Below are 27,871 nucleotides of genomic sequence, written 5' to 3'. Positions count from 1 at the left end.
ATCACACACAGACACACACAAAACACCTAAAGCATTTTGTGAAGATATACAAATTATTTAGAAATTTAATTTTTTTTTTTAGAAAACAATGTCTTTAATTTTTAGAAGTTTTTTACCACCACTTCACTTACTACATTTAAAAAAAAGGCAAAAAATCACACGCACATATGTACCACCATAATAAAAATTCCCTTCTTATACAAAACGTCTTACTTTTTTAATGGGTAAAAATAAATTTTTATGTCCGAACAAAATCTAACAAATATAAATAAAAATTCGTATTAAAAAACTTTTTATTATTTTCAATTTTTTTTATATAACAAAGAAGACATAACACACACACATCAAAAGGATACACAGACACACTTCTCTAGGATTGGTTGTCAATGAATATATATATATACATATATATATCGCACGCATATCTAAATCACTGTCCGATCGGGGGGGGGGGGGTAATTTTTAAATAGTCTTTTTTCCATCATCGTTACGAATATTGCATTTTATTTCGATTTAATGAAATATTACGAACGTTGAGTATGCATATGCACCATTTACAAAAAATATGGACGTTAATATTTGCTGTTGATGTTGATTACGGCTTGTTGCGCCAATACTTATGATATTTCAATTTACCATTAACGTATGCGATTCCATCGGTGCAGCAGAATCGTATAATGTGTCCGTATCTTGTGTTGGCTCACCTTGTAATTGACATTGATTGGTCAATGTTCCAGCGCCACAATCGCAGAAAAATCTATAATTTTAAGGTAGAAAAAATTAATGTAAAATTAAAACTTTTTTTTGGCAGGAATTTTGACCAATAAAAGTTTATAAAAATTTGTATGTATGTTCTCTATAACGTGTTTCCCAACCCTATCAAAGTTTATTGAAAAATACAAATATTTTTCTGTATAGCGAACTTAAAAATAATTGTTTTAAAAGTTCTAGTAAAGAGAAGCCTTTGAAGTAGTAGCCTGTGTTAATCAAACTAAAAATACAGTATGCAAAAATTTGATGTTATTTGTACATTGTTTATAGACCATAGACATAACGACCCACGCCTAATACACTGACTATTACATCACGTTTGAAACTTTGTAAATATGTTTTTTATGACTTTGTTGGACAACTTCATACTCAAGAAAATTATTGATAGTGGAGCTACCGAATGAATAACCCTACGTGGTACTCAATATCGAGGTAAAAAAATTACAGAAAGTAGTATTAAATTTTCTTATTGTTAAAAATAATTTTCAAAAAGCATGAAAACTCACTCCTATTGATAGCTAATAAATATTTTAATTTAAAAAATCAAATGATAACTTACCGATCATGTCGAATAAATTCAACATCATGCCCAGAATGGCATGTTTTAATACAATTAACACAAATCGCATTTCGATCAGTTGTGTTACACGTTTGACACCGATAAAAATCATGCATTGGAAACGATGTATAACTCGATATCTTATACAAACATTGACCATTTGCAACCGCTTTCTCCACCGCATCTTGATTACTAAATATTTTATTACCACGCACAGTTGGTAATACTCCACTCGCTAAACATAACCCACCAAACCGATTATTAAATATTTGATTAAATTCTAATGTTGCCGTGGCATTGTTTGTAATTTCCACTCCAGCTGCTAAACCATCAAATATCCGGTTTCGACGCAGTACAGGATGACTTTGAGTTGAAATTAAAACCCCAGCTTGTGCATTACGAAATATATCATTCTCTTCGAGTACACCTTTACCGCCATTAAATATACAAATCCCTCCATCACGTCCATCGAATATTTTATTTCGTTTCAGCGTTGGATTTGAATCAGTTTTGATCCAAACACCAGCCATCGCATTATCAAATATTTCATTTTGTTCTAATAGTCCTAAGCCCCCGTTATACACTAATACACCACCATTTTGTCCACCCCAAATTTTATTACCACGTATCATAGGATTACTACCCGTACGAATTTGTACACCCGAATATAAATGATTAAATATATCGTTATCTTCAAGTTTCCCATGTCCATTATCGTAAAAATATACACCAACTTGTTTACCCGAATGGATACGATTACGTCGGAGCACGGGTGTACTACCCGTAGTAATCCATACCCCAGCTAACGTATTTGCGTACACTTCATTTTCTTCAATTAAACCTTGCCCTTTTTCATGAACATAGATTCCACCATGTTGGCCATGATGGATTTTATTATGGCGTACGATAGGATCACTGTTAGTACGAATTTGTATACCAGCTAGAGCATTGCCGTAAATGTTATTATGTTCGATTAAACCACGTCCTTCACCGAATATGTACACACCGCCTTGATGCCCGTTATAAATTTCGTTACGCCGTATGGTAGGATTACTATTCGATGTAATCCACACACCAGCGAAATTATTTGAATGTATTTTGTTGTCAATAAATTGTCCTAAACCATTTTCGTGAACGTAAATACCACCAGTTTGTCCATGATGTATTTCACAATGTACAACAGTAGGATTTGCTCCAGCTTTTACCTCGAATCCGGCAATTCGATTATTATGAATGTCATTTGCTTCGAAATAGCCCTTAAGAAAAAAGAATAACATTATAAACATGGATTCGTAGAGAGCTAGAAATAATTTGTATTATACACAGATTATTTCCTTGGCGGGTTTTAAAAGTTAATTAATAGAAATTATTATACTCAGGCTGGATACATCTTCAGCAAAGCGCCTCGGGGGACAATTATCCAACTGAAAATTGTTTTAACTAGAGGAAACAAAAAAAAATTCTTACCAAGCCATTGTCAAAAGTAAAAATACCAACATCACGCCCATGATGTATATGATTTCGTCGCATTATTGGATTTGCATAATTTTTGACCCAAATACCAGCTAATGCATTACGACTAATTTCATTATCTTCATACGTTCCTTGAGCATAATCGGTAACATATAAGCCAACATTTTCACAATCGCTGATATCGCAATGTTTTATAACTGGATTTGCGCCTACACCACTTACACAAACTGCGGCTCCAACTGGAAACAAATTAATATAGTTTAATATTTTTCCAACCAACAAATGAATCATTTAACTAAAATCATCCAATTTTAAAACATTTACGTACAGAGATAATTTATTTAAAACTATATTCCCTAAAAAAAAAAGATACTACACACAGGTTTTCTAAAATATCTGAAAAACGGTGAACTTTTCCAAAATAAATATTTGTTCAGCAAATTTCCGCCGCGATATTATTCTTAGAATAATGTTCTGAAGTGTTTTCTCGTAGAAGTAAATATTTAAGGATCGCGAGGCATGATTATGATTTTCTTGGCAACAAATTTTGATGTCGCATTCTGTTAAAGCTTTACAAACTCGAAAATTGTATATTAGCGCTCTCAAGAAATAACCTATTTAAATGGCATGAATCGCATTCATTTTATCGCTTTGTTGCCTGATCTTTTATGATATTCTAAAATTTCATCTCATAAATTTTTACTCCTACGGAAGAAACCAATTGTAGAACCTAATTTGTTAAAAATTGCTCTGATTAAAAATTACTCGGCACTAAATTATACGCGAGCCACTTAAATCGAAAGAATAATTTTCAAACATTTCCAATAATTATGGACAATCTAGGTGTAGAATGACTGCAGCGCCATTTTAATTGAAGCGGTCCAAATTTGGCTAACTGACGCCTTTTTTTCTCTAGCTACCGTGCCTAAATTTTGTGTGTATAATTCTTGAATGGTTGGGTTTATTTTTTTTTTCAGAAATCATAGTTGTGCGATTTTTATTCTATCTGTTAGAAATGGTTACAGTATTTTTTCCCCCGTATATCAATATTAGGACAAAGTTAAAGAATCTGAGATGTTATTTAATTTGAAATTACTTTTTCAATGTGGCTAAAAAAAGTATATATCAAAATTTCCTGACAATTGCAGATTTTCCAGTATAACTAATTATACTTCTCCCTGTAATTTTTTTGTACTTACCAACACTTGAGCTACGAATAATACAATGGTCTACAGTCGGTGAACAATTCTCACCAACTTCCAAACAATAATGTTTGTGATGAGGTACAGTTGATGTGACATCCGGTGAAAATTTTAATGTTAAATGTCCAGCATATGCTTGTTTAGCACCCTCCACAAACATTACTGTCGACTCTGATTCACGTTCTAAAATCACAGATTCAGCAACATTTCCTGGTGCAGCCCCTTAAGATAAAATAATTCATAATTAAAAAAAAAAAAAAACAAATTTCTTGTGCTATACAATTTGGATAAAGTTTCCCATACCTATAAGTGCAATATCTGAATCAATTACTAAAAATTCACCACGATATGTGCCTGCATGAAGAAACACCAGTGCACCCTGATTATTGTTCGAACATCCTGAATCTGTGGGACTACTACAACGTCCACCGCTAGAACTCCCACTATTATTTGTACTGACGCTAGTACTCGAATTTGAATTACTATTACGTTCATCGGCAAAATCTAAAGCTCCCTGAAACAGACAATTTAATTTATTAGCAAAAAAGACTTTTATACTCCCAAAAAAGAAAACAATCTCGCAATGCTTCAAGTACTTAATCGATTTTAACAATTTTGCTAGATTTACTAAGATTATTATGATCATAGATTATTTTAATTTTTCTGGTAATATAGAAATTTACAATTATCGATTCCAATACTCTCTTAAATGGGATATAAGGATTACTTTGGAATCATTTATCCAAAATTTCAATTTAAATTCTTATATTTATACACAATTATGGCATATCATTTAGTAGACTATTTTATCAGATTTCGAAATTATTTTATAAGCAAACTATGAAACATTTACCTGTACAGTATTAAAGAAATTTAAACTTCGTCCACGAAAACGTAAATCTTGATAGCCAGGACGTACATGTAAGCCACGATACAACTGTCGAAATGATTCTTTCCACGGATTGGCTAAATCCGATTCGTCAGCACTAATGAATTCAAATTTACATGGTTCTGGATTAAATAACGGTAAATCATATTCGTATACACTTTGATATAATCGTTTCCTGAGGCAAATAGAATAAAAAATTACAATCGGCAATATATATCAATTATTTAATACAAAAAAATTCAATAAAATTTTCTTTACCATAACTCTGTGTCATTTGCAATCCCATTAAACCGTTTACAAACTTGTGCCACACGGCACAAGTCTTGTTCTAAACAATAATTGAAAATTGTGAGTAAAACTTCGTCGGGCAGTTCATATTGTAAATAATGTGCTGCTGAATTTGTGCAAACTAGAAAAATTATAAAAGTATTTATTTTTTTAGCTTTCATTAGTTAATCAAACTCGAGTAGACTTTTAATTAGAAGAATGTGTTAAAGGTATTCAAAATTATTTGTGATTTAAAGTGCAACAAATGCTTTGACTGATTTTTAATCATTATTTATCAAGGAACAATGTGTGCAAAACAAGATAAAAATTGAAAAATTTTCCAAATAGAAGATAAGTAACAAACATTTCCAAAAAATTCAAAAAATCTTAACCCTGTTATCAGAACGAGTTGACCGACTTTGTTCAAATTTACACAATATATTTGTTTTGCTGCGGTGATGGTTCTTCGATTTTTACCTTAACCCTTCTTTATGCTATTGCCATTGGAAGTAAATACCGTATGCCACAGTGTAAGCAGAAAACGTTAGTCATATAACATTTTAAGGTATTTCTAACGACATGAGAGAGAACGCAATAGCTATCTTTATAAATGTAAATGCGTTTGAAAAATTATTAGAAAGTAGCTATTAAAACTTAAAACTTCTGTTGTAATTTTTCTCAGTTTGGAATATTTTTGGAGTGTTGTCTACTCGAGAATAACTATTGAGAATTATTTTTTTCATACCTTCATAATTGTTCATAGAACATGTCCGTCTTAGCCTTTTACGTGCAGGTACCGTAGCTGCACTAAAACTAGGTCCTGCTGTGGAAGCTGCTGATGATGGAAGTGTTCCTGGAGGGCCACCAGCACTAGTACTGGCTCCAAGATCATGATGTGATGGTGATTTTCTACGCAAATCATATGGTGGATGATGTGCACTTCCAGCGGCTTGTGGTGCTGCAACACCACTAGTACTTGGCGATGCACTAGTTGCTGGTCCTGGTGCGGAACTTGCTCCTGGTGCGGCTCCTACAGATGGAGCGCTTATCCCACCAGGACTTGGAGGTATATTTTGGTTTGGAACTTGACATAATGGCTCACAAGGTTCTGCGGCAGCTGTAAACAAAATTTCCAATTACAATATATCCATTATATTATTAATAAATTATCTTTGTATATATTCAAAGTGATACAAAGTCTTCCAATGAAAAGGTTATAAAAACAAAAATAAATTTTTATGTTAAGTCCAGTATGTACAAACTCTTACCGGACCTTTGGTATATTTTTGGTATTATACACGCTACGCTACAACGACTTTTATCAATCTATTGTACCGATAAAAAAAACTCTGCTGTGTCTGTTTTCCTTAAAATCTTATAACTTTTCCATTGGAACATTCTGTATTTTTGTAAAATATAGTACGTAGATTAAATAAAAATTCAATCAACAAATCAAAGGTCGGTGAAAAAATCCATCTGTATTAAATGAGATTAATAAATCTGTTAAACTCGATTGTAAAATAATTTAAAAATAATCGAGTTCCTCAACTAAAACAGATGGACCACAATAATAAACTTCGCTAATAATTCCCAATTTTTCAACGTAATTTATCGTGTTTGTGATTGTTAGGATTTTACTTATATCCTATATCAGACCAAATTTTTCTTTTAAATGGACTCGAGAAATTGCTTTTCGTATGGGGTTTTTTGTCACAGAAACTACATTCAATGGTTAGAGATATACGAGATTTTTGAATTATTGGCTTCAAATTACTTTATGCAGATGTCAGGTATGGGTAATTAAATCGGTAGTTAAAAAATTACCTTGAAATTTTTGGGTTCAAAGAATATTATTATGATAATATTTCGACCTTGAACTTCACTTTGACCTCTAGAGTCATTTAATTAGTAAAAATTGAATGCAAAAGTCGATTATATTTATTTTTGTGGTTAATTTATTCAGAATCAAGTCTGTTTTTGAACAAGCCTAATAAAATTATTTCGAGCACAGATAGGTTCATTTTTTAATTTTTTCCTGTCTAATTTATTAGAATTTTGAAAAAAGGGTCTTATTTTTTATACCTTGTATATATGAAATATATATTAAGGTATAATAATTTTAGTACCAAGTATGTAACGCTTAGAAATATTTATGATACCAACAAAATTTGGATATAGGTGTTCATAAAATTCAACAAGATAACTCATAAACGAAAAGAGATATCAAGCTGAAATTTATAGCGTGCTCAAGACGTAAAAAGCGTCTTGCAACATAGGTCAATTGAGTCTTAGGTCCAAAGAACCCATCTTGTAGCCCATTGGAGATAGAACAAAAGTTTAAATGTAAAAAATGTAAAAATGTTCCTCATAAAAAAATAAACAACTTTTGTTTGAAACTTTTTTCCATAAGTCATGGTTTACCCGTGAGGGTGCAAATTAGGACAAAACTTTGGTGTCAATTTTATCCAAAACTATAAAAGATAGATAAGATTCTCCAAAACTTGTGAAAGAATCTGAAAAAATGAAGAAAAGTTCTAAAAAATACTTTCGACCAATTTCGGAATTTTCGAAAACCAAAACAAATGGCGGCTAAAAGGCTGCCATAATTGGTTTTGTACATGTTGGCTTTTTAACTCTTATAATTAATTAAAAATAATGCCTAACATACTGACATTCAACTTTCTATACAGGGTATTTTAACAGTTAACTCAATCAATTGTTTGTTTTCACTTGTTTTTTAATAAAAAATCGTTTTCTAATTTAAAATTATGAACATGAATTATTTTAAATAACCAAAAGCCAAGGTCGTTCAAAGCAGAACAACTTTTACTGAGATAATTTTCCCAAAGATAATTCACTAAAGAAATATAGCGGAAAATCAATCTAAATTGTACACCTATTATATTAGTCTAACAGCTCTTAAACATCTTAGAATGACTATTTGAGGCAACGTGAATAAATATTTTGTATAACAATTTTCTTTTGAAATGCCTGAATACAACAACGAAGACTTAGCTGAAGGTTTATAGGACAGGTGTATGGACAAAACATTCCCGATAGCTCGGTAGGTAGGAAAGAAAACTTATCAAAATGGACTATCCTTCGTTAACATATTTCGTTAAAACTAAATTTGAATAAAATCGAAAAATTCGATAGGTGCCACGATCTTCAGCCATATAATTTTATAATCAAACATTACAAAATAAGATCAATTAGCAGCCTCAAATGAAAGAAGCTAGATGTTGTATGGCAAATGCTTTCTTCCATATGGATCATATTTTTAGCCAAAAAACTATTTGCACACACTACAACAAATTTTGGAACACTTAACCAAACTATAGAATATAAAAAATTACTTTTTGTTTTGACACTAAAACTAATATTTTGATTAACAATTAACTCAAGAATAAAAAATAAATTATTTAAAACCATTTGAACTGTATAATCAACTTTTAAAATTCCATCATCAATGCATCTAAAAAAAAACATGTATTCTGTTACCCACGTCAAATATGATAAAATATAGGTACCAGGTATAATCTTTTGCTATCATACATAATTAAAAAACCACGTACCAAAATTTTGTTGAAAACTTTTTAAATCATGTTTTGTTGTATAAATATGTACTTATTTAATGAAGTGTATGATTTATTCAGGTTGGGCAAATATATATTTGCATGTATGATTTTGTAAAAGAAATATACTTACTGACAAAGAAACTGGGCTACTTAATTCACAGTTTTTGGAATAGAAGAAGACGATCGCGACCCGCAAAACACATTGAATTTATACCTTGTATACAGGGTGGACCATTTTAATCTATAATAGCTAATTGCTCGTTTTGTAGTTAACCAATCAAAAACTAACTTAAACAAAAGTTGCTGATTTTGATAGGGGTCCTCATGTTCTGACATCAGATTGGACTTAGTTTTTCGGATTGCTTTAGCAGGCAATTTAGATCCTAAACGGTAAGAGATAGAATAACACTATTTTCAATTAGAAAGTTGATCCTCATAAAAAACGAACAATTTTTGTTTAAAATATTTTTTCGAAAAACGTTAGCTTTAAAGAAATGCGACTTAAAAATATGTCATTATTGCATTTAATCGAAAGAAAATACTCTTAAGGTTTATCGATAATTGTAAGTCAAAGTCATGGACACAGGCGAATGTCCTTGCCCTTGGTAACTTTTGACCTTCAACATTTTTTCGAAAACATCAGAGTTTACCCGTTAGGATGCAAATTAGGACATTTTAGTATACATTTTCTCCAAAATTGTTAAAGAAAGGGAGTTGAAAATTTGCAGGTAGCTTCATCTAGTGGTCTCGTGAAACATTCTCGAAAAAGCAAGCACTGACATTAAACACTTTCTATACAGGGTATTTCAACAACTAACTCAGTCAATTGTTTGTTTTCACTTGTTTATTAAGTGTGTTTAAAACATATGAATGTTATAGATTTTTACGAGAGGAATAAAAAAGTTTTTATGGGGGTGGCCTGAATGGACAACTTTTTGGCAAACCATGAATGTTATAAATTTTTACGTGAGTAAGCATAGTTTAATAGTTTAAGCAAAAATCTATCTTTCAAACCGTTAAAAACATAACACATATAAACCATAAGCCTAACCGACAATACGATAAATAACCAAAAATTCTATTTTTTAGTTTTGACGATTTTTTCTAGAATTGCATTTTTTCTGATTTCATTGTTTGTAAACTCAAAAATTGGTTAAAAATTCAAAAAAAATTTTGTTTGATTTTTTGACTATTTTTATCCCATATTCTAAGGAATCATAAACTCAAGTTGATGAATTTTTTAAAAAATTAAAAAAAATTTAATGCAATATGTTTAAATGACTTACAATAAAGGCTATTTACCTCACAGTTATTCAACATAGGATTACCAAACATCATAGAACCTTTAACCTCTGTAAAAATTAATGAAAAGGAAAGTATTGTTCTAATAAGATTCATCACTTGTAATGTAACAGACACAGGCAGACGGACAGACTATAAAAATACTAAGTTATATGAATAATAGAAAGCATTTTATAAGACATATTTTAAATTTTAAAATTTTATTTGCATTTTTAAAAACAATTAACATACTAATTAATGATTTAAATGCCAACAATATTTTAGTTAGGCATAATATTTCAAATTAAAAATTAATATCTTTATGAAAAATATTAAATTTGGGAAAAAAATATTCCTATGTAAAAATCTCATGCAACCTCTGTCTTTAGGCTAGAATTACACTTGGAGCTCTTTATATGCCTACATTATGTTTAGTTTAACATCATTTTTTCTGTACGAAAATTATCGTGCGTTTTCTTTCATGAGACTCACGAAAAAATTCTTGGTTGCGCCTAAGCTTAAAATTGACGACAAATGACGGTTTTTTTCAAGTTCAGAAAATTGCAATATGTTCAATTCTCATACTCCAATCATCTTAGGGTTCACCTCGGAGTATAACGAAATAAGCTGAATTTGTGTACAAACTCTTATATTGATAGCACAAATGCTGTCTCAAAAGTCACATATGATCACGTGTGCGCGGCCTTATATCCAAGGTCAAAGGCGCAAAAATCAGTTTTTGATCATATCTCGTTTTTTTTGCCTTTAATGGTATTTTTATTTATTTTAAAAGTTGTAGAGGATAAAATTCTCTACAAATTTTGTCTGTTACTTATTTTTGTACGTTGAACATTTTTTGAAATAGAGAGAGAGCGCAGAAGATGGAGAACTTATCGTAACGTACTTCTGCGCGGGGCTAATATCTATAAATATAAAATATTAAATATTTGTTCATTAAATACAAGTTAAATAATTATTTAATATCTTATTATTTATAAATATTGATCCTGCACTAAGATACGTATAGCTGAGCGCTTCATCTTCTGCACCCTCTATTTCAAAAACGATCCAACTGCAACGTTTAAAAAAACGTTTCAGACAAAATTTGTGGATAATTTTATCCTCTACAACTTTTATAATAAATGTTAATACGATTGAAAGCAAAGGAACGAGATATTCTCGTAAAACTGATTTTAGCTACACGCATACGTGAGCATATGTGACATTTGAGACAACATCAAAATAAACATTTGTACAAAAATGCAGCTTATTCCGTTAGATTTCGAGGTTGACCACTATTTGACCAAGATGATCGGGTTATTAGGATGGACTATAGATATTCCGTCTTTTACTGAGTATCGACAAAAGTTGTTAAGTAAAATTAAGTCAGCCAAGAATTTCTAGAGTTGTATTTATCAACAACTTATGCCAATGGAAATCTCGTCTATACAAGGTGGGTTATTTTGATTTATAAGGATACAAATCTTGCAGGATATCCTACACAAAAAATTTGCAAACATAAAATAATGGGCTGAAAAGGAGGCGTGTTTTTTAAAGACTTTAAAAATGACTTAGTTTTTCATAGCAATCTAAATCACTGAGGTGACTTTTCGATGAACCTGAAGAACAAAGTCAAACTAATCATTTTGAAAAAATTCGGTATTTTAGTTTAAACTTACAAGATTTTTCATCAACCCAGATTAAAACAATCTACCCAGCATATTGTACGTAAATTTCGAAACTCAAGTGGATTGTATTTTGTATACGGAGGTAAAACAAATGTGTTTATCATTGAAAAATTAAATATTTGTTAAAAAACTGCAATCTCTTAAAAACAATTTTTTTAATCGTGCGTATAACGACCTTGAATTTTTTAAATTAAACAATGAACTTCTCAACTTCAAATTTCCTGTCTGTCTGTAGGCACCTTTCTCTTTCTGAATGTATGTGGTGTATGCGAGTTAAAAATCAGTGAAAACTCGATCAATATACAAAATTTGGGCAACATGCCATGGGTAAAAAAATATTCTTAAAATGAAAACCAAATAAATTTAGAAATCTCTACACCCTATTATGGTGAAATGGCCATTGATGTTCCTAAGGCTGTAGCAGTACTAGGAGTTGTAACCCACTTTAACAGTAAGTGTACGTGTACATTATTTAGTTGTTAAGGTTATACAGCCACTATCGTCTAAAAAGACAATTTATTTTGAAAGTAACATAAGTTCATTTTTCAAAACAAAAAAACTAAGTTTTTTATATTTTCTATCGATTTGAAGCAAATTAAAATTTTTTTTTTTAATTGACTAAGACAACTTTCAAAATAAATGGCTCAAATGTGTTTTTTCATTTCATCAGTTGCTTTTTTTTATCACTTTTAATATAAGTATACAGTTTAAGGTAGTTCTTTCCCTACAATTCTGTATAAAATTATTGGCTGATAATCCATTCTATACGTATATACATAGCTATACAACTAAGTTTTTTACTGCTTACTGTAACGTATACTACTACAATCAAATTTGAGTGATTTTTTCAATTTGAGGGGGGGGGAGTTGAAAATTATATTATTTCGATTTTGCGCTTAATATGTAGGATGGATGAGGAAAAAAACGGGTTTTTCTATCATTCATAGAAATAAAGGGGGCATTTCATTTAAAGAAGATAGTGTCATCCATTTTCGGGGGCCTCTAATTAGAAAAATAGCATTCATGGAAAGTAAGGACATTTTTGGGGCTATTTTTTTCTTTTTCGGAAGGGTTCCATCAATTTTGGAGAGTGTGGGTTGTGTAATTTTTATCTGCACATAATAATTGTTTAAATAATTTCAAAACTTCGATTTTTCGAATAAGCATTTATTACTCCAATTTGCTTGGAGTAATAATTATTTTCATAAAAATTTTTGATTAACATACACAACACATAACAGAAATTATGTAATATTTCCTTCTGGCAATAAACACAAATTTTTAGACAATAAATAACACATACTGTGTTTGCATTCAAATCGAGGTTTACAAAAATAAAAAATCCATAGCTATGCAAATTAAAAATTTGAATGAAAAAGTATATTCGAAAAAAAAATCCAAATTCAATATAGGTACAGTGAAATGTTAAATACAAGCAGCCTTGAAACTTTTTCTTTAGTGTTAATATAATATAGAGAGTGCTCACAAAGCTTGTACGGCCACTACCGTTATATTCAATGTGATAATTCATTGAAATAGACTTAAGTTTTGGTGTGGATTTTGGATTATGCAGGTAAATTAAAAACCAAAATATCGGAGTACAAGTTATTATAAAAAAATTTTAATAAAAAATACTTTTTAAGGGACAAGCTTTTATTATACTAAAAAGTAGAAAATAATTTTATCTATAAGTCACTCATACCCGACTGTTTGTAAAAACTTGAGGCGGTTAATTTAAAACATCAAAAATGAATCGGAACGCCTCATCTACTCCACATGCCTAATTTCTTTTCGATTCATCCTTGATATTAAGCGCCTCAAGATTTTACAAATAGTCGGGTATGAGTGACTTATAGATAAAATTATTTTCTACTTTTTAGTACAATAAAAGCTTGTACCTTAAAAAGTATTTTTTATTAAAATTTTTAATTTAAGACTAAAAAAATGTATTTATATAAAATATGGTGGAAGCGATGGGAAAATCAGGACGGCACAACTTTACCATGCATTGTCATCAAAACTAAATGTGGATGCAAAATTTCATCTCAATCGGTTGAAGATATCTTCTTCAAAATTGAGTTCAAAGAATTCACCGTAACATACATACATACATTGCAAGTTAAATAAAAGCTTTTAAAATATATTAATTATACTTCATAACGAGTATTCAAAGTAAATCATTCAGAATTTTTAAGGCTCCCCTTTTCCACTGGGTACTCTGGGCAAGCGCCCAAGACACCGTGATCAACTGCAGCCCGGCAAGCAGCCTTCCAAAAATTATTCTTTGCAGTCGTCGTTAATAAATTATAAAATGTTACACTTCATTGCGTAAGGTATTTTTGGATGGATATTTAAATTGTAAAAGTTTTCCCGTTACTACTTTATACACAATAGGTACTTGAACTTTAACGGCTCTACAGAGTCGCAGTCACAAAACTCTCGCCAGAGACATCTGCAGGTCTCTTTGTTATTATCATTATTTTATGCCATTTCTTCTTAAACTCAATATATTTATGGCAAGTTCAAGTACTGATACACAAATCGTCTCATATACAGAGTTTTTAAACAATTAATCGAGTTTTTATTTTATTTTTTTTTAAATTATGATTCAACAATCTAACAATAAGTTTAAATGAGGCACTCTATATACTTATTCATTATTTAACAGAGACTCTTTTTCTGACTTTTCTTTTGAAAGAAATAAACTGAATACAATATTTAGCCTATTGTAACTTATACTCTGCAGGACAGCACCCTTTTTGTTAAATGAGTAATGCGTACTTAAAATTTCGGAAGTGACACCCGTTTGGCTAGTCTACCAAACTTTCAATCTACGAAGTTTTTCGAAAGTGCTGCCTTTTCAAATGAACATGATAACGTTATATTTAAGCTATCGGTCTGAAAAAACGCAGTAGTGAATTTGTCGGACACTAAGACTAATTGATAACATTAATAATTATTAAACAATTCAGCAAAAATGAACTGTATGTATGTATTGAAAAACAACAAGTGAAATTTACAAAATTTAAAAACCGCAGACAAATGCGATTTATTCCTTGTAAACCAATTTTCGGAAACTTAGCTATAAAATGTTTTCAATCAATGTTCACGATGCCAATGAGAAACACTCAGACACATACTTTAAACTATAGCATATAAACTAGATAAATATGTACTTTAAACTTATAATACTCCTTCTAAAATCAATGTCAAAGTGATGGTCCAGGACATGAGATGAGATGAAAAGGATACTTAGAGATCATTTTTTGGGACAAATTTTTGGAAATATTGAAATTGAAATATTTTAGTTGACTTTGTTCTTTTGAATTACCTAATTATTTTACCATTTCACTTTTCGAAATGAATTGAGTCAGCTTTATTTGACCATTCATTTCCATAGTAATTACATATTTATATATTAAAATTATATGTCATGCCTTTTCCAAACTGAATCGATTATGAAGATCATCGCATTTTTTAGTTTTTGGGTACAGAAAACTAAGCTTGCACTTCAAACATAGCTTAGAACACTCTTTAAATTACCTTTCAAATGAAACCAAAAAAATTAAAATCGGTTCATCCGTTCAGCGCTTAGAAATATTGATAATACGAATATTTTGGTATAGGTGTTCATATAAGCACCTAATTAGCCCAGAAGTGAAAAATGAAAAGAGATAGAGTAGACGTTATAACTTCAAATTTTTTCATGATAACGCAAATGAACTTGGTTTTTAATCTTTTTGGTTTTTAAACAAAAATTCGAGTGACTCAATTTTTGGTATAAAAAATTTTTCTTAATAAGAATTATATGAAAATAATCTAATAACATTAGCAGAGATATCTCTACCATTAAAATTAATTGGTTGCCCTGGGGCAAGCAAATAGGTAACTATTTAAGAATGTTAATCTTTGTGGGACACCCTATATATACATTTATTGATAAACAAAAACAAAATTTTAAATGACATAATTTTTAATAATATATTAATTCGCAGCTCGCTAAACTGTCATCGCCCTGCCCTAATTTGCATATATCTCTGCAGTAAATGATCACTAACTTTTCTTTTTCAATCTTTGATATCTCGAAAATTATATGAAGTGCTGTAAATTCTTTTTATTTTTTTTTTTAGTCGATATAATAATCGATTGAAAATATATCCAGGAAACCATAATCAAAGCTCCAAAAAGAATTTTTCACTAGTTTAAAATATTGTTCAATATCAAAATGAATAATTTTCAAGGTCTTAATGAATGTTCCACATACATCCGAACCAAAAATGAAATTATATTTATCGGTTTAACTCAAATTCAATTCATATTGGTGATAGTTTTCAAATAAATTATTTTCAACTATAAGTAAACTTCAATTTCACAGTTAATTAAAATTCTATTATGGTAAGAAATAACATCATAATTAAAATAATATTTCAACATTATTTTTAGAACTTTCGAAGAAAAATAATTATATTTTTAGACTAACGTTAATACCCAGAAATCGATAACATATGAGGCATACAATAATTGTATGATTAATTCAAAATTCAATGTTTGTTTTCAAATTGAAAAGTATGGAAAAATTAAAATTTTTATTTAAAAAAAGAAAAATTGGTACATTGCTTTTTATAATTTTATTCTATCCATAGAAAAAACTTTAGTTATTTGATAATTTAAGTATTATTGACCGGTGGTAAATAAAATAAATTTAAAAAAAAAAAAAAACGTCAAATGACATTTCTTTTAGATTGTCATGACAAAACTTAAAATCAATTATTTTCCCAATTCATTTCGAATTACACCGAAATAAATCGATCAGAGAATAAAAACATCACAATATGGATTAAAATAAACTTCACAGACATTAAAAAAAAAATTTTAATATACCTAGTTATAATGAATATCAAAGAGGGGCTATCTTTTGCATAGTCAAAAAACTTACCAGAACTCGTTCTGGATGGCAATGGTATTCTATTTGCTCCTTTTCGTCTGGATCGTCGTAAATATGACCTAGACGACGTAAACGAAGCACTCGGCATTTTGTAAATATTGTTAATATATACACAAAACTATAAATTACACAAAGAACAAGAAATAACATCTACAAGCAGCCATTTTCATTTTTCTATAGAATACTCGGATACACTCTACTCGGAACCAATCACATACGTAGTTGTCTAGTCACGTGATCAATGTAATGTCAGTCAGTATGGACAGTGTTGAACATGGACAATTTACTTGTATTTTTTCAATAATTTCATGTTTTCTATTATCATTAATATATGTAGCAAGTTTATATGTATGGAATTCACAACACGACAGGTAAATTTTTGTTGCACTTTTGTTACGATTTTTAGCGTTATTTAATTTTTGAAAAACAAAACGAGCTTGATACTCAGTCCGAGAACTGATCGTCTCCGATCAGTTAACACTCCCTTCACGTTTCATCATCTCCCCTATGTGGGTATACCATAATAATATTCCTTCATCTTTGCATCCTTATCCACACAAAACTCTGTTTAAGGTCCGTTTTAACTGATTTGATATTAATTTCGAATTGTATTAATAAAAACTATCCTAATAAGCTCAATTGTAAAATAGAAATATGGTACTGAGAAACTTATTACTATTCAATATTACATGTTCACATATCAACGTACTATCATAGTTTCTGTCAATATATTCATTTACATAATAATTTTGCATTAATTTTGTATAAAATACTCGCGTTACCTTCGTATATGTAATATCTATTCCAAATTGAATAATTGTATTGTTCATGGACTTTTACATTATTTGTAATACAATTTGAAACTTCGTATGAGACTCATTTTTGTACTGCAATAGGACATTTGAAAAATTCTCAAAAATATATCTTCTTCTTTCACAATTCACGGTGATTATTTTTTATTTCGTCATTCGTGGTAAACTTCAAATTAATTAATAATCTGTTTTTATTTTAAAATAATTCAATATCTAGTGCAATAATCATTTTGTGTATATTAACTTTTTAATTTTTGAGTTCTGAATGCTAGACACTGTCTTTTATTGGGAAAAAAAACGGTTCTTATTGAATTTTCCTAGCTAAACTCGAATGTTTCTTCGCAAAGGGGTTTGAGAAATTTTATTTTAAGAGTGGAAATGCCCTTTTTGTTTTGAACTTTGTAACTTAGAAAAATTGTTTTCCATCGAATTTATTGAGCTTACGGACAAATGTTTTAAATAAACAAAAAAGCTGTTAGTTATTGTATAAAGGATATCTTTATAAATTGAATTTCACTCTATCGCTCAATAGTTATGAATATAATCCATTTTTATCTGCCGGCGGCGAATAACCATTGTGGAATTTTTCAATTTTCCTCTGTATATACTCCATTTTCTTTTTATTTTATTTCTTATAGTCTATTGGAACAAAAAGCTTATAGAGATAGAAAATATGCCAGCTAATTTGGATTATAAATGTAGAACTCTAATATTTCTATCATAAACATATTGACGAAGGTTACAAAAGCGAAAACAAACAGACTTAAAAAAATTTAATAGTCAAAAGTAAAAACAGACCTTTTACGTACATTTATATACAATTCGTGTATGCAGAGCGGAGTATAATAAAAACACCTTTCCACTCCAGTCTATATACACTAAATTGATGTTGCTAACAAAGTTAGATATAGATAAAACCATATATGTTTGAATGTGATAAAAGATACAAATATATAAAACTAAGTCTGGGTTATTAAAATAAAGTATTTTTCATCAGACTTGCTTGCTGCTGCATTTGTTTAATAACAGAAATTTCATGGGCTGCCTTTGTTCAAACATTTAGAAGATGCGGGCAATTTGAATATTTTTCCAAATTTTCTATTAAATGTTACATTTATTCCTAATCGATTTGCTTTACTTGATAATTTTTCAACTCAATTCGATTTAGATATTGGACTTATTTCGAATTGGGGCTGTTGTATTTTATATAATTTTTTTTCTGCACACCTTTTAAACCTTTAACATAAACCCGCGATTATACACGATATATCATGGAAAATAAACTTTTTTCAACTTTTATCTTACATTCATCCATTCTCCATTCTATTAGCAGGATTTACGATTCTCAATTTTTTCTTGATAGTAATTCAACAATTTTATACAAGGGCGTTCAAATTTAAAAATTTTTTTGGAACCGAAATTCTTTTTTTATAATTCTTGAGAATATTACAATTCTTATGTTGAATATGTCAATTTTTCATGCTCTTTTCTCCATTCTTTATGTCGAAATAACATGTTTTTAGCAGTTTTAAAACTTCGAGTCCCTCCAAATTACATACAAGTTGAGTTAGTATCAATCATATGCGAACATTTTGGGAGTGCCAACTTTCTAGCATCCTTGCCTTTTTAGTGTTGTTAACACCTCATCAAATTGAGTTAAAGTTTTGAAAATTTGTATAATAATTGAGTTTATACCAAGAAAGTTTTAGTTGTGAGTCTCACCTCCCAGTCCTACTTCACGTCCTTTTACGGAAGTATTTCGTGTTCCAAAACGTGAAAAGAAAAAAATCCCATGCAAATAAAAGCATCTAATGAGGGAAAAATATTACCTCAGTTCTAAATTACAAGACAGGGTGATTTGTTGGGTAGTATAGTTAATGGCATGAGTCGATTTTTTAATCTTGACTCTTAAATTACTTAGACTGACTTATAGCTTGGTTTGTCTTAGCGTATGTAATTATTATTGAAAATTAAACAAATCTCCTCAATTTATAACGTATGCCCTCAAATTTTTACAAACTATATACCGGATACTTTGTTCTCATTTTACGATTAAATCGATGGGTATATAATAAAAAATCACCAAATTTACAGTCAGACTTCGTTACTACTATTGATTACATCGCCTAGTAAACACACTCTTCTTCAAAAAACGATTTAAAACAATTCAAAACCATTATAATAACTTTGAATAGTTTTAAATCATTAAACTGTTCGACTGTTTTCGGGATATTTTGAAAAAAAATCATTTTTAATCTTTTCGTATAGTTCAGTGAAAAACGTTCTATATCATTATAGAACGATTTTTCTATATCATTTTAAATTTTTTTACACTTTAAACTATTAAAACTGATTAAACGATTTGAAATGGTTTTTCTTAAACAGGTATTCCGTCCTCGAATCGTGACATTAGTATAATCATTTTCAGACTTACCCTTAAATTTAACATGTCCTCCTGCCTTCTGGGTACATTAAATTACTTTTTGTTACTACGATAATATTAAAATATACTTTGACTTCAAAAAACATATTTAAAGTTAAGAATTTAAATAAACTTCAACCACGCGTATTCTGTCATCAAAATTGCAAACATTTGTAAAGTTTCAAATAGATCATCAGTCATAATTATTTGTTAAAGTATCATATCAAATCAATTTAAAAGCATGTGAGTTTGTAATTCATGAATTAATAAAATGTTTATTTCTCAATTTTAGGAATCATCCATCGACAATAAAAAGACGCTTCTTTAGCGTCTTAATTATGTCTTTTATTTCACCATTATTTTTATATCTTTGTACTGCTGAACATATTCTAAATAAAGTAAGTAAAATTAGTGCCTTTTTTGTTATTAAACGAAATATAAGAACATACCCATCTTATTCGGATTTCATATTCAGACTTCATCGTTATCCGAGTGACCATTCTGCTAATCAAGTGCGGTTCCAGAAAAATTTTCTTTGATTAAGAAAGAAAATCATTTTGCTTTGGGATATCATCGTTCTCTGTATACGATTGTTTACGACATTTTTTTTGCAATTTTCGCCCAAAAAACCTGTACGAAAAGTTTTTATTTCGGAGCAATTCTGGAAATATTTCGAAAAATACTAATATATAAATAAGCTTGCATGTTCATGTTATTTGGGTCCTACTTACCTTAAATAATTCAAAAATACGAAAGTCGATTCGATTTAACAATTAAACGAAAAATTTCTGAGGCAACACCGATAAATCTCTCTTCGTATACGATTCTAGCCGATAACTCAGTATTTATCCCACCAACCATCACAGGGAACCGAATTTTAACTCATTTTTATAATTTTGACAAAAAAGTTACAAAATGGGGTTTATTTTAGTGATTGGGTGAGTAGCTTCTCATAAATCGACCATATTTTTCTACGAAAAGCTTGTATTTTGGAGAAACTTCGGAGATGTCTCCAAAAATACTCATCTAATCGCCCAATAAGCCACCTCGTTAGATCTGCATTTGTGCCAATTAAATCTGTAGATATGGTAAAGCACTGTGTTAGTTTTTTTCAGATTTTTAAATATTTACCAAAGTGAATTAAACATAAGTGCATTCAATTAATAACTAAATTTTTATGTCTAAATAAATCAGCAAAATAGTTCTTTCATAGTAATTCATACTTAATATCATAACTGGCGTAATATAAATTCTGAAGTGAACGCTAATATTTACAATGTTTAATTTTTATTCAATTAAATCTTTTATTTTTTTTAGGTAAGTTTATGGGAACTATTAGGATTAAGATTAAAAGGAATTGTATGTGCAACAATTATTCCACTGTTATTAACCATGGTCTTATTTATGGGCCCACTTAGTATGCAAGCATACAGTGGAATTTGGAAGTTATATGCAGGTAACTTTTTTTTTCTCTTGTTTTTCGTAAATTGTATTTTACCTGATGTTGAAAATCAAGCGTCACAAAATGTCGATCTTCATCAGTTACCAATAACCACAATGATAACACTAGTTTACAAAATAAAATATAAAATAAAGTGGCAATAATTAAATATAAACATACATTTGTTTCATTTTTATTACGTCAAAGAATCAATTTATCATCACATTTTATTTTCAGACTTTAGTTACATAAATTTTTATTTTTAAACTTTGATAATAAAAGCATAGCTTTTAAGCATTTATGCTCCATTTTTCCTTACCTTTTTGAAGCATATCATAGCTTTTAAGCATTTATACTCCATATTCCTAAACCTTTCTGAAAGGTACTGGGATCAGGCAATGTTTGGTGATTATTGCTAGTCCATTTTAGAGACACAAACAAATACAAGAAAAAGCTAAAGCGATTCATTTTTAATATTTTTTTAAATTGTTGTAGGCTTTTTTTTTTTTTAAATAAAATTAATTTTGGAAACGTGACGTGTTAGATTTTCTTCATAATTTTTTTGAAACTTACCTCTGCACCTCAATTGTTAAGAAAAAAAAAAACACTTTTCATTTAAACGACAAAAAACATGCAAACAAGTGTAATACGAAACATATAGGAAAAAAACAAATTTAAAAAAATTACGAAATAACGTTATTTTTCGATTCATTGTTATTGAAATCCATTCAATAGAAATGTTTTGATTAGACGTAATGAATGGGAATTATGTGCCATTCAGACGTAATTAGCCTAGATAACTCTGAACTAGACTTTCAAAAAACCTTGAGAAATTCAGAGTTCCTAAGACTTTTTCAGAGTTTCTAAGATTTATTAAAACTTATTCTTTCTTCAAATAATTTGTTCCACTAGGAATGCTATTTTTCTTAAGTCTTAAGAGCCCACGAGCTTCTTGATAAGAATTGATGAGTTGAATTTCAATTTCGTAAATACTAAAAACTGTTTTTGGAATTGAATCATTTTTAAATTTAAACATAAAGTTTTTTTTAAATTCATTTAGAGCCAGTATATTGGTGGAGTAATATTCGTAATGTTATTTGGTTACGAAGTCATGTTGTTGCACCACTTTCAGAAGAATTCACATTTCGTGCTTGCATGCTTCCGTTACTTTTACCATGCTTTCGACCGATGACAGCAATTTTTATTGGTCCCTTGTTTTTTGGTGTCGGTAAGTATTATATGACAAATCGAAAATTTATTTATATAATCATTAAAAATTTAAATAACTTTTTTTAGCCCATTTCCATCACATGATTGAGAGAATTAAGACTGGTATTGACTTCAAAACTGCCTTATTAGTTTCCTGTAAGTAATTTCGATATATTTATAAAAAACAATTTACTGCTTTGTGAAAAATGTATCTAGCATTATTTAAAAAAAAAATGTTGGTTTTAAGCAGAATGTCCGTAAACCCACTTTTTAAATGAAATAAAATTTTGAGTAGGTGTTAGGGATAACCGTCATCTTGAAAATTGCTAAATTCAAAGTTAATTGCCTGTTAATTAAAAAGAATATTTGGAATTTTTTTCATGGGTTAAATGTACCAGTTGACTAATACTGACACATTTTTAATTCATGGCCAATTTTTCGGTACCAAGAAAACGTTCCTGTTAAACTTTTTAAAAAGATAAACACAAAAAACAATCAATAAATATGCAGCTGTGTGTGTATAATTTGTATATCTTTACATACGAGTATTAAGTACAATAACATGTCTGATGTGATAAACAGTATACGTAACACGTATGTATGAGCATATTTTTATTAACTTGACTATAACGAAAATTCTTTCTTGATTTTTTATACACTCTGAAGCACTACTTTTAGCTGCTATAGTTAAAATAATGGACAGATCGCCCTAATTTTTTACAGAATAATTGAGGGCAGGGCTACAATTTTTAAAATTATTCCAGACTACAAATTAAAGATTCCCGGTACTTTTTTCACAGAATGCATAAATTTCACAAATAATTATATTTTTCTTTCGCAGGTTTTCAATTTTCTTATACAACAATTTTTGGTGCGTATGCAGCTTACTTATTTTTAAAGACGGGCCATTTTATTGCACCATTTATTGCACACGCCTTTTGTAATCATATGGGTTTCCCTGATTTTACTGAACTGAATTCCTATAAACCAAAACAAAGGGCAATTGTTATATCATTATTTATTGTTGGTTTATTAAGTTGGTGTTATCTGTTAACCCCGTTAACCAACCCAGTTATATACAGCAACGATATTTATACAAAATTAGTAAATTGTTGACAGAACCAAAATGGAACCTATTAATTAGTTTTATTAAAATAACAATAGCTTAAACTGGGTTCAGATGACGAGAATTATAGCGTGACACACCCCTTTATTTCCAATTGTACAGATAGTCAAATCGAAAAACACGACCAAGACAGTACAAATCTAATAAAAAACTTTCTATCGAAACGGATGTAAATATGATTTAATAACAGTATTAATTATTTCTAGCGCTTTAATTTTATTTCTAGGCTTGTAGATTTCCTGCAGTATTGAGATACTTTTCTAAAAATTAATTTCGGTTTGTTTTTTAAAGTTGTATGCACGTTTATAATGTTTAAATTTGTTGCACGTTTTTTGTTTTAGAAAGACAAGGAAACAATTTTTTTATTTAATAGCAAATAAAGGAATTAATTCTATTAACTATCTATAAGGTTATCAGATATACATTTAAACGGACATGTCAGGCAATCTAGGAGCGATTCCGAATACTTCCAGTATCATACCATATCATACGTTCGATTCTGATTATCGAACTGTGATTTTTTAAATTTGCCATCGAAAAATAAACTTAAAAAGAGACTTATTTTAAGATTAAAAAAAATATCGTAGTAATAGAAACTTTATCTATAACTACATTTAGTGTATTAACATTCAGTCGCGTTTAAAATACTGAGTTTCAAGTATTGCGCTATATTACCCGTTATCTGAACCTAGTTAAAGGGAGTATCTACAGTCTCAGGCCTTTTTTCGCAAATGGGAAAAATTTTTATTTCCTTCTGCTTTCCTTATTTGCTTCACAGGTTTAAAATTTATTAATAAACTATTTTTTTTTTGTTATGTTATTACAAAGATAAAAAATCAATAGAAAAGTGAAGCCATTCAAAATTTTATAAAACATAATGTCCGTTGTTCGAAACTAGGAAAATTTCGAATCTCTTTATATTTCTTTTTATTTTTTTAAATTATCTTATTGGAATAAGAAAAAAAAACTAATATTCATCAATATGAATGCGACTCATGAGGCTTTAAAAATCTTTAAAGTCCTATGAAAGAAAATCTCTCATTTTCCAGAATTATACCATAACAAACTTACAGACGAAGTGTTCTCTTGTTAGTAATCTCTTCTATGAAAGGGCCAGAGACTGTAGACTAATATGTGAATGAAACACACATGAACGAAGTGTTTCATTAATTTTTCTTTGTATGAAAATTTATCAAACATTTGTGATAATAATCGACAAAAATATTTAGTTGTGTGGCAGGAATTTTTATCTTTTAGTGGACTAGTGAAGTTTTCTAATCGTCTTGATGAAAGCTATACAGTTATATTTTGGATTCATATGAACCTATTTAAGGTTCTAATCAAATCAATTTATCTCGCATTATTAATTACAGATACATAATTTTCAAAATTAACATCTATTAATTTAACAAGACGAAAGCAACAATTCCTGATTAATTTAAGTACTTTCTATAAAGAATATTACGTATTAAAACAACTAACCTTGTGCTCGTAAGTGAATATTTCACAACTAAAACTTACTTAAATAGTGTAGATTAGTAACTTTTTTAACAGCATTTACATATATTTCTCTAATTTTTGAGAATTTTTGTAAGAAAAAATCAGAAATTAATAAAAACCGGTATTTTTTATTTTTTCAAAATTTAGCTCTGAAATATTGTCAATCCTCTTTGATATTTCTATACTCTACTGGTACTTGGTTGAGCGAAAAGTAGTCTTTATCATTTGATCATATCGGAGTTCACAACTAATCCTTATTTATTTTACGCGAAAGATAGAGAATCCATTTTTTTAAACTCTATAAGTTTTATATCAAAATAGTAATTTAAAATAGATAATCTTTATTTACTTAGTTTTTTTTTTTAATTAACGAAATATTAAGGTAGTTTTATTAATTAACATCATGTGTTCAATAAAAAGTTCGGTCTATTATAAACTGTTCATGCAAAAATTTTATGCAAAGATTCCTAATTTCATAAAACAACACCTCTTAAAAACTAACAATAAATAAAATGTGCCAATTAACAATATTTAATTAATATTGTTATAAATAGATTTTATGACAGTCGAGTATAATCAACGTATTGTTTCAATTTTTTTACGTTTAATTTATTTTGGTTTACAAAGTGTCTCATGAAATATATGACAGTATTTTACTTAAAACCGTTGCTTTGGTTATAAATTTGGATTGGATTTCAAAATATAACTGGGGTAAGTAAAATTGGAATTTAGTTGAGGAGGTGATATAACAAAATAATTAAACAAATTTTTAAACATTGATCCAGAATTTCTTTATATTGAAATGTATTGAAGCTTTCAGCTGGTTTCATGTATTTTTTAACGACTCAATTGACTTGAAGGGCAGTTCAAATTTTTAAACATAAAAAATTCAGCCGAAATCAAACCTGGCTTACAGCGGTATTTGTTGTATTTTTGGCCCCATATTCGGTTATTCCTTTCTAATGTGGTGTTCCACAATCTGAGGAATGTGTACGGATTTTCTGATGCATACTCTTCAATACGGTCAGATAATACTCGTTCAAAACCATTAGAATTTATATTTTTTAGCGATTTTGATGAAAGTTTTTTCTACTTTTGGAAAAAACTGATTCACCATAATGTAATGCTATATAAAAAAATGGTTAACAAAACAGCTCTTAAAAGTGACCAAGAATATAAAATTCTGAAAAATCATTACCGCCAATTTTATTTCAAATCTCCGGTGCTTTTGAAAGAAAGTTTATTTGAATCGATAATAACATCTAAATACGAAATAGAGATCATAATATGATATATGAATATATTATATGAATCCCAATACGAAATTATTTTGTAAATTTTATCACCTCCGCAAGTTAAGTTTTTCAATATCCTATCTATTTATTAATTATATTCAAATAGAAATTAATTTATATTTTTACCCTGGATTTTTAAATACCTACGTATCAAATAATGTTAACAATTTTCCTTGACGATATAACTATTCAATTTCCCAGTTGTTGTCCCATTCAATGTTTAGCTTTAGTTATGGAGTGAAATTTTTATCCCTGATTGATTAAATGAGATACATTGTAATATAAACTCGTTATAAGTAATTAAATTGTTGTAGTAGTAACTAAAACTATATCAATAATATTTTTAAATCTGTTAATTATTGATTTTTATAACGTTATTAAAAGTATTAACTTTTAAAAAATCTTAAGCTTTTTATTAATAATTCATCTTGATTCAATAAAATCTTTTCCTACCCTTAATTCCGTAAAATTTTTGATTACGTTAATGTCACTGAGGCTTACAAAATTAGGCTATCGAAAATTGAAAAACCTTTCCATGATTTTCTTCAATTTGGCTGAATAATACAACTGTTTTGTCACTCTCTACCATCAATGTAAACACACAAACATCGAATTTTGTTTTTACATATTCGATTCTACTACTTACGAGGGGACCACAAAAAGTTAATTCATTTCGGGATAAGACTTATTATATTCGAAGTATACTTTAAAGGTATAAATCTCTTAAACTAATAAAAAAACACTGCCAATTTTACTGAACAACTTTATACTCTTTAAAGATCAGATCTCAGTAGGTAAATGACAGCAATGTTGGTAACCAATCAAGTGATCAAGGTTCAAAACTAGGTGACTACTATTGATATTCAAATATTCAATAGGTATAGTAAGTACATAATACATAAAGAGGATGTTTAATTTTTAAAAGATTTTTTCTCGGAATTGGTTGGTTAGATTGTTTCAATTTCACCCACAGATATATAACATAGAGGATCCCATGTATTGAAATTGGTCTGAATTTAAGATATATATATATATATATATATATATATATATATATATATATATATATATATATATATATATATATATTATATATATATATACTAGCACCACCAAATAGGTGGCTAGAACTAAAAAAAGTAAAACATCCTAGAGATTTCTATATTATAATCGCTCATGATTGAATGGTTTAATTTAGTTCTCGACCACTCACTCTAAGGTCTTGAGGATGCTTCAATACAATCACAGAAAGATACTTAATTTTATTTTTTTATGTCATATTGATCATCTATCTAGTTATATAGAGATCAGCGGTTTCATCCCAAAGTGAAATTACGCTGTCTGAGGGTCGTCTTGTTATATTTGAAGACTTCCATTGTTCCGCTTTTAAAATTGTATATTGATCGATTTATT

At 29.1% G+C, this 27,871-nt stretch overlaps 2 protein-coding genes across 3 annotated transcripts; one reads left to right on the top strand and one right to left on the bottom strand.

Annotated features, from left to right (window-relative positions):
- Positions 1 to 277: 277 nt before the first annotated feature.
- LOC123291646 (F-box only protein 11) lies at positions 278 to 17,203 on the bottom strand. The gene is made up of 9 exons (XM_044872004.1): positions 16,645 to 17,203; positions 5,907 to 6,278; positions 5,153 to 5,303; positions 4,859 to 5,069; positions 4,309 to 4,519; positions 4,003 to 4,227; positions 2,798 to 3,042; positions 1,331 to 2,586; positions 278 to 757 (listed from the first exon to the last, which is right to left on the bottom strand). The coding sequence occupies exons 1-9, from the start codon at positions 16,739 to 16,741 to the stop codon at positions 628 to 630; spliced, it is 2,898 nt and encodes a 965-aa protein (XP_044727939.1). The 5' UTR covers positions 16,742 to 17,203; the 3' UTR covers positions 278 to 627.
- On the top strand, positions 12,105 to 24,450 carry LOC123291647 (CAAX prenyl protease 2). Of its 2 annotated transcripts, none has more exons than XM_044872006.1 (6): positions 12,105 to 12,159; positions 20,180 to 20,285; positions 21,205 to 21,343; positions 22,389 to 22,556; positions 22,625 to 22,693; positions 23,379 to 24,450. In XM_044872006.1, the coding sequence occupies exons 2-6, from the start codon at positions 20,226 to 20,228 to the stop codon at positions 23,651 to 23,653; spliced, it is 711 nt and encodes a 236-aa protein (XP_044727941.1). In that variant the 5' UTR covers positions 12,105 to 12,159; positions 20,180 to 20,225; the 3' UTR covers positions 23,654 to 24,450. The 2 variants fall into 2 exon arrangements, with proteins under 2 accessions (XP_044727941.1, XP_044727940.1); XM_044872005.1 differs by lacking the exon at positions 12,105 to 12,159 and adding an exon at positions 16,865 to 17,024.
- Positions 24,451 to 27,871: the final 3,421 nt, after the last annotated feature.

This window comes from Chrysoperla carnea, chromosome 2 (genome assembly GCF_905475395.1).
Source record: "Chrysoperla carnea chromosome 2, inChrCarn1.1, whole genome shotgun sequence".
Taxonomy (NCBI): domain Eukaryota; kingdom Metazoa; phylum Arthropoda; class Insecta; order Neuroptera; family Chrysopidae; genus Chrysoperla; species Chrysoperla carnea.
The sequence above is the reverse complement of the archived record's forward strand: the minus strand, read 5'-3'. Positions and strand labels throughout refer to the sequence as shown.